General features: G+C 46.6%; 1 protein-coding gene across 1 annotated transcript; it reads left to right on the top strand.

Moving 5' to 3' along the window:
* The first annotated feature begins 870 nt into the window (after positions 1-870).
* Positions 871-6,596, top strand: PTGES2 (prostaglandin E synthase 2). Its single transcript, XM_048055296.2, has 7 exons — positions 871-1,106; positions 2,222-2,416; positions 3,072-3,127; positions 3,714-3,866; positions 4,441-4,641; positions 4,944-5,061; positions 5,791-6,596. Exons 1-7 carry the CDS (start codon positions 903-905, stop codon positions 5,917-5,919), a joined length of 1,056 nt encoding a protein of 351 aa, XP_047911253.2. The 5' UTR covers positions 871-902; the 3' UTR covers positions 5,920-6,596.
* The last annotated feature ends 478 nt before the right edge of the window (positions 6,597-7,074 follow it).

The following is a 7,074-nucleotide window of genomic DNA, read 5'->3' as shown; positions in this document are numbered from 1 at the left end:
CTTATCTGTGTGATCAGGCCTGCACCTCCTGCAGACAGAGCGTCCCGCGGTGCCATGGCTGCAGCAGACAGATGCTTGTGCTGCTGAGCTCCAGGCTGCAGCCGTGCACCCTGCTGCTGTCACCGGTTCTGCGTGGCTGCTGGGCGGTTCGCACCAGCCCCGGGTCACCTTTGCTTCTCCTCTGCCCCAAAATAACGAGTTCACTTTGTCTTTCCTTGTCCTTGACACACTATCAGTTGTACTTCACGCAGCCTGAGGAAGCCTAATCATTGGAGAATTTTTTCATCCCTGGGAGAGATGTCACAGGGATGGAAATAACTCGCAATTAGAGCATTAAGTTAAACAGCTCAAACCCAGTTCCAAGACTCCATAATTAAGTGGGTATCTGGGGTGAAGAAGAAAGATAAGGTTATGTCCTCATCTGACATCACAGCCGGCTCCTTTCCTTTCTGCAGAGGCACCCACGGCAAACTGGGCCCCTTGCTGTGCCCTAGGCAGGGGAATTGAACATTAATATAATGAATACTGTGACTGTAATGGAAAACGGGGATGATTCGCAGTGTGAAGTGTTGCGTTTGCACTGCGGGTACCTGCGGGTCAGAGGCAGCAACCCCGCCGGGCAGAACGCGCCTTCAGAGGACACATTATTTAACTTCAACCTTATAATTTGGCGTCTTCTCAGCGAGCCCGGATTTAATAGACACCACGAGGAAGCCGGGCCGCGTCGCTGTGCCACCAGAGACTCACACAATCTCCCCGCACCTGCCTGGGGCGGCTTTGAACCGCTCCTCTTTCATTTTTAACTCCGTTTACCTCAGCGCGGCGGCCGCCATTTTGTGGGCGGGGAGGCACCGCGGGGCGGCCGCTCGGAGCCCCCCGCCCCTGCGCGCCGTGCCCGCAAGATGGCGGCTGCCGGCCGGGCCTGGAGGGCCGCCGTGCTGCTGTCGCCTTGGCGGCTGCGGGCCCCGTGCCGAGCCTACGGCGCTGCGGCGGGGGGCGGCGGCGGCGGTCGTCGCTTGCTCCTGGGCGCTGCCTTCGCCCTGGGTGGCGGCACCGGTCTCTACCTGGCGGCGCAACACCGCCTGCGGGAGCACTCGGCCGCTGAGGTAACGCGCCGCCGGGCCCGCTCGTTGCCTGCGGCGGGTCTCGCCTTCCCCCCGCCGCGCTCCCTGGCCTCAAGGCCGGCCCCGAGGCTTTGTCCGCGCTCCCTCAGTCCCTTCCTTTGCCTCCTTGTCCCCGCAAGGCCAGGGCCTGGCGGCGGGGAGCCTCCCGGGGCCCGGGGGAAACGCTTTCAGGGTGGCGCGGAGCGGGTTCTGTCGTCTCTGAGGACCACACGGCCGCTTTTGCTCAGTTTTCAGTCAGGAAACCGCTTAAAATTATGTAAATATTTTTTACAGCCGCACTCTTCTTGAGCGGTTGTACAAAGTGCCTGTCAGAACTGAGAGCTTGCTGGGGATGTGAAGCCGCATTCTCTGTTAGATAATTGCTGCTTTTTGCCAGCACCCACGGAGAGTTGTGTAACCAAATAAGTTGCAAATAAGAAGCAAAGTGAGATGGCTGCGTTTGTTTTATAATGTATGACTACTGGCCAGCACGTGTCAGATTGCTGAAGTACCAGCAGTGTTGGGAAACATCCCTGCTGCGATGCTTTGCTCTCTGTGCTACTCCAGGTTCTCCTCTCTGAGTTGAGGACAGGTTGGTTAATCCCAGGAAACTGAATTTAGGCCAATGCATGCCTAAAATCTTCATGTTCCGGCAGATTTTACCTCTGTGTTTCTATAATCAATTGTGGTATAGTACCGCCACCCCTTGCTGTAGTGTGATCAACAGCAAAGTCTCTTTTTCTTCCCATACTGTGTGCTCCACAAAGGCTATTGGGTGGAGGGGAATAGAATTTTAAAAGCCTTTTTTTTTTTAAAGACCGTTAAATACAATTGTGATTTTCCTCAGTTACGGATTTTTGTGTAGAGCAGTAAGCTGTCAGTATCTAACTTCTTTTTCTTGGCTGTGAGTAGGAGTTTTCAACAGGTTAACTAGAAGTTTAGAAAAACAGGTGATTTGTGATGTCATTTGAAGAAAGCATCTGTTAGCAGAGAGATTTTAATTATCAGAAGTTGAAATTCAATGTCAATGACTAAGACTATAACAAAGATAAGGGTTAAGTAAAGATAATGTTTCTATTTAATGGAAAATTAAAGCTTGTGGTCTCTTCCTTCCCCAGCTGCCTGCAGGGGACCTGCAGCTTACCCTCTACCAATATAAAACATGCCCTTTCTGCAGTAAAGTCCGAGCTTTTCTTGATTATCATGGGCTGCCCTATGAAATTGTGGAAGTGAACCCGATAATGAGGAAAGAAATCAAATTCTCTTCCTACAGAAAGGTGCCTATCCTGCTAGCTAACGCTGGAAGCACTCTGGTAAGTCTTACCATGCTGAAAGCTTGATTTCCCCGTAAGCAGTGGTTTGGAGGTTTTTATCTCTCTGTGCTTTGTTACACGCAGTATAATCTTCAAATCATATTTTATTCTCTCAGGAGCTTAAGATTTGTTCCTTGCTTTGTGGCATCCTATGCCCTGGTCTAATCAGAGTTTTTTAAGTCTTCCAAGGTGTGTTATTTCGTGTAGTAACTCTGTAATCCAGTGCTTGTTTGGCTTCTATCAGCCTTTAAGCAGGACATGTTCTGTGCCAGAGGTAAAAAGAATGGCTTGTATCTTATGAGATCTCAAGACTACTGACAATTCAACTTTCTGTGGCTTTTTTAATGTCAGTGTTGCTTTTCTATTTGCTGCAAAAAGCCTAAATCCAAAACCTGCTAGTATTGCTTGAGTACCTGGCCCTTAGGTCCTCTCTTGTCACGATGAAGGACAAATTTGAAATGATACTCTAAAATGATCACTGCAGAGATCTGCATGAGGGCTTTAGGCTTGCAGGATGGCCGGTGGAAATGGATGAAGGGAAAAAGGGACTGTGGTACTAACTTGGAACCTTAGCATGAGGGGGAAAAGGCTTTGGAAGATTTCCATTTCAATTTCACCAGTTCCTTTTAAAAGTTTGTCTTAATTCTGTTTTCAGCAATTGAATGACTCTTCAGTGATCATCAGTGCAATAAAGACCTATCTCATTTCCAAGTAAGAAAAGGGGGTGATGGGAGAAGAGTTGAATGTGATTATCTCCAGAAAACTGGAGCTTTAGAAGACTCTTTGAGTCAGTTGTTAGTGTCTTGCTGACCTTAGCCTCTGAAGCTATGGGTGTTTGGCCAGCTGACTTGGCCGTGATGGAGCGAATGATGCATGTATATGTTGGGATGCGTGTGCAGTGAAACACATCTTCTACCTTTCAGAACTACTCTTTTTCACCTGTGAAATTCTCTTTGTGTAAAACCTGCTTAAATGTGGACTAGAGTTAGTTCTGGAACTAAGCTTACATTTAGCCATACCATCTAGAGTGAAATTGTTGTACCTGTGTCCTTTGGATCCATACTAAAAACATTTGACAATTGTGAGAAGCTCTATGCCTGCAAAAACTTCCCATCTGGCACAGAAAAGTAATGTATGCTAATAGTGGTTATTTGAAAGTAGCTGTTGCAGCTAGTTTCAAATTGGAAAGCTCACGCACTTGTCTTTAGACTAATACATCAAATCTTTTGATCTCTTCTTTGCTCTTGCCCATTTTTGTAGCAGCCAAATCAGGTGTGAACTGTGTTTCTGTCCACAGAAGGAATAGCTTAGAAGAGATTGTGTCCTTTTATCCTCCTATGAAAACTGTGACTGATCAAGGCAAGGAGGTATTTGAGTATGGGAATAAATACTGGCTCATGCTGGATGAGAAGGAGACAAAGCGAGTCTATCCTGTCAAAGAAGTGAGAGTGTAAGTGCTTTTAAGTTTCTGGGTCCTCCAAGTAAGCTTACAGCCTACTACTCCCAGATATCCTCAGGGGCGGTGCATAAGTAAGGTCCTGTGGGTACTGACTACTCCTTTAAACACTCCCTTGATATTTAAAACCTCGGTAGCTATGGTGTTTTCATGTGTATTTTGCATAATTTGAAACTATGTTGTTAGATGGTCTAGTTCCCACCGTGGTGGTCACACTACCCTTCAGTTGCCTCCAGTTTTCTTCTTGGCCTTTCCTTTATGTCACAGAGGAATGCTATGGAGTACTCGTTTCCCAAGGCTGTACTTTCTGCTTTAGTTCTCCTATTGGGAGGAGGAGCTAGTGCTCTATCTTTAGTCTTAATTTTAGATAGAGATTGAAGGAGCCTTGCCAAAGTTACTGCTCCTGAGTGCATTTCAGAGAGGTCACCAGAGCACAAGGCTGGGTGGGATTTTGACGTTACTTGTCCTTGGTACAAACTCTGGCTAATGTCACTGTGATTCTGTCTGCCTCCTGTAGCCCTGCAGTCCCTACCTTACTCAATGAAAAATCTCTTTTGAATGCCTGCAGGGAAGAAATGAAGTGGAGAAAATGGGCTGACGATTGGCTTGTTCACCTCATCTCCCCCAATGTCTACCGTACCCCAAGAGAAGCCTTCGCGTCTTTTGATTACATTGTCCGTGAGGGAAAGTTTGGCACCGTGGAAGGTTTCTTTGCCAAGTACATGGGGGCCATTGCCATGTTCTTCATTAGCAAGAGGCTGAAGAAAAGGTTGGTACCGCTGAACACTAAATACACAGGAATAGCTCCCTAACTGCCTTAGCTATGAACTCCAGAGGTCAAAGGGCAGAAGCTCAGTATTTTAAACCAAACCGTTTCATGCAATGGGAGTAATAGCTGTACTTCTTTACCCAGAGGTACTGAACCTCTCTACTCGTCTACTGTTTATTCACTGGCTGTCCCCTTCACCTTATAATACCTTCCTAATTCCCCAGCCCGTAAGATTAGAGGTGATGAAAGGTTAAAGAAAGAAACAAACTAGTGTCTTCAGGCTGGTTCTCTTCTTTATTTAGACATCACCTCCGAGATGATGTCCGACAAGACTTGTACGAAGCAGTTGATGAGTGGGTAAAAGCCATCGGCAAACATCGGCTGTTCATGGGTGGAAACCAGCCGAATCTTGCTGACTTGGTAAGGGGCTCATTCCTCTATCTGTAGTGACCTATATTACAAATTGTTTGGTTGCTGATCCACGTGAAATGGTGAATATGAATATAGGCAGAGAAGGCGAATTATGTGAGATATATGTCCTTTGTGCAGTAACACAATTCCCACGCGAAAGGGGCTTAGAATACTTGTGTTAAAATAGGACATTTGTTGTTTTCCTCCAGAGAAATGTTCCCTAAGGCAGAGCCCACAGTACCCTTCTGCAGGTGGATGTTACAGATTTTGTGGAAGTGTGATAAAAGCAGGTTACAAGCCAGAACACGGCTCTGACTAGTGAGTGCTGAACAGAGCCTCACACCTGCACAGGTTTTATTACACTCAGTGCTGCTGGGGTGTCTTTGCAGGCAGCAGAGCAGAGTGGAGCATGATTCATTCCCTGCACCAGCAGTTCTCCCTGGAATGCAAGTGAAGCATTTTCTACCAGGGCTTGCTACTGAGATGGGATTAACTATTGCCCCATAACTGCACGTAGATTTTGTGTTTACTTACCATTTCCTCATGGAAAAAGCATGTGCATTCTTACTATTTTTCTGCCCGCTCAGTCTTCCTTACTAATCAGAGTTGCGGAGTAGATGGCAGAGCAGATAAAGAGCCCTTACTCTCTAGGCTATCGAGGCACTCTCATTGTTACCCTAAGCTATTCTCCACCACTGACTTTCTCAGTGTTGTTCTAATCTTCATCCTCTGGCACAGGCCGTATATGGGGTCCTCCGAGTCATGGAAGGGCTGGAAGCCTTTGACGACATGATGGTTCACACCAAGATTCAGCCTTGGTACCAGCGCATGGAAGAAGTCATTCAAAAAGCTGAAGTTGCAGTCTGATGCCAGCTTCAGCTGCCTTTCTGAAGTACTTGCATGGAGAAAGCTTCAGAAGGAATGACGTTTTATTTTTTAAAGAGTTGAATGGACTGGTCACACCTAATGGACTGACACGCAGGTACAGAGACTGTCCCATTTAGGGTCCTAAGTCTCAGCGAGCAAAAGGGATCCAGCTGTGCACAAGTTTGAATGTGATATTTAGAAGGATGGGGACAGGTAAAAGGAAGGGATCTTGGACACTGCTGGAAAGGAGAAGCTCTGACTGAACTGAAGAGTGCACTGAACAGGCTTCTTTTAGGTGAGAGCCGTGCTCAGAGCAGGTTACTGTAAAAGCAAGCTGCTTTCGTGGCTAGTAAGTGTTACGGCCATATCAGATACAGTAGGTCTGAGCAGCTTTTGCTTCAGGCTGTCTTCCTCCATTCATCCATGTCATCCGAAGTGTTTTTTTGAGTGAGACACTGGATACTAGATTTTAAATGACTCTTAATTTTTCCTGCAATAGAATCCAGTAAGCCCAGTGCTGAGGGAACTGGAGGAATCCATGACACTGGCAAAGGCATCCTTCCTAAGTCAGAAAAGATGCTGCGCTTGACAGATTATAAGCTTTTACTCTTCCATGTAAACGGTTCTTTCACTACCTGGTTCTGTACGGTCTGCAAGGATAAAGGCTCTTTCTGTGCCCTTTGTGAGATCTGTGAATTCTTACCTGTAACGCCCCCAAATCACACCCTACACAGAAATCACTCATGCAAAACAGTTAAAGATTTGTCTTGCATGACGTCTCTCTGGAATACCCCTGAAAGTCTGTTTGTTTTGGAAAACAAGAAGGATTAAGAGGAATCTGCATCCTTGGGATCTCTAGATGTTTCTGTCATACAGGAGTAACAAAGGGTTTGCTGTTGTAGCACTCGAATTAGGAGCGATCACTGGGGTTATCGTCACGTGTAATGTAGTCTACTGAGCTGTGCTCTGCAGAAGGGCCTGATGTTTTTCCCAGTGAGAGAGAATAGAGGTTTGAATGCAAGCGATCCTCTCTGCAGCCCAAGGCTTAAACTTCATTAATTATCAGTTTCAAAAAGTTGTTTCTGCAGAAGAAAACATACATTTCAAGGAAACTGCTTTGTTGACATTACGAGTGCAGCTGGAAGCTGTCTGTAA

Source organism: Anser cygnoides, chromosome 20 (genome assembly GCF_040182565.1).
Source record: "Anser cygnoides isolate HZ-2024a breed goose chromosome 20, Taihu_goose_T2T_genome, whole genome shotgun sequence".
Classification (NCBI taxonomy): domain Eukaryota; kingdom Metazoa; phylum Chordata; class Aves; order Anseriformes; family Anatidae; genus Anser; species Anser cygnoides.
This window is presented reverse-complemented; position numbering and strand designations above follow the sequence as displayed.

What these genes read in the sequence shown, in the direction of transcription:
- PTGES2 (XM_048055296.2), top strand. Translation starts at nt 903, where the DNA reads ATGGCGGCTGCCGGCCGGGCCTGGAGGGCCGCCGTGCTGCTGTCGCCT. An exon ending in GGGAGCACTCGGCCGCTGAG is followed by an intron (nt 1,107 to 2,221) that starts GTAACGCGCCGC and finishes TTCCTTCCCCAG; the next exon opens with CTGCCTGCAGGGGACCTGCA. An exon ending in AGCCGAATCTTGCTGACTTG is followed by an intron (nt 5,062 to 5,790) that starts GTAAGGGGCTCA and finishes CCTCTGGCACAG; the next exon opens with GCCGTATATGGGGTCCTCCG.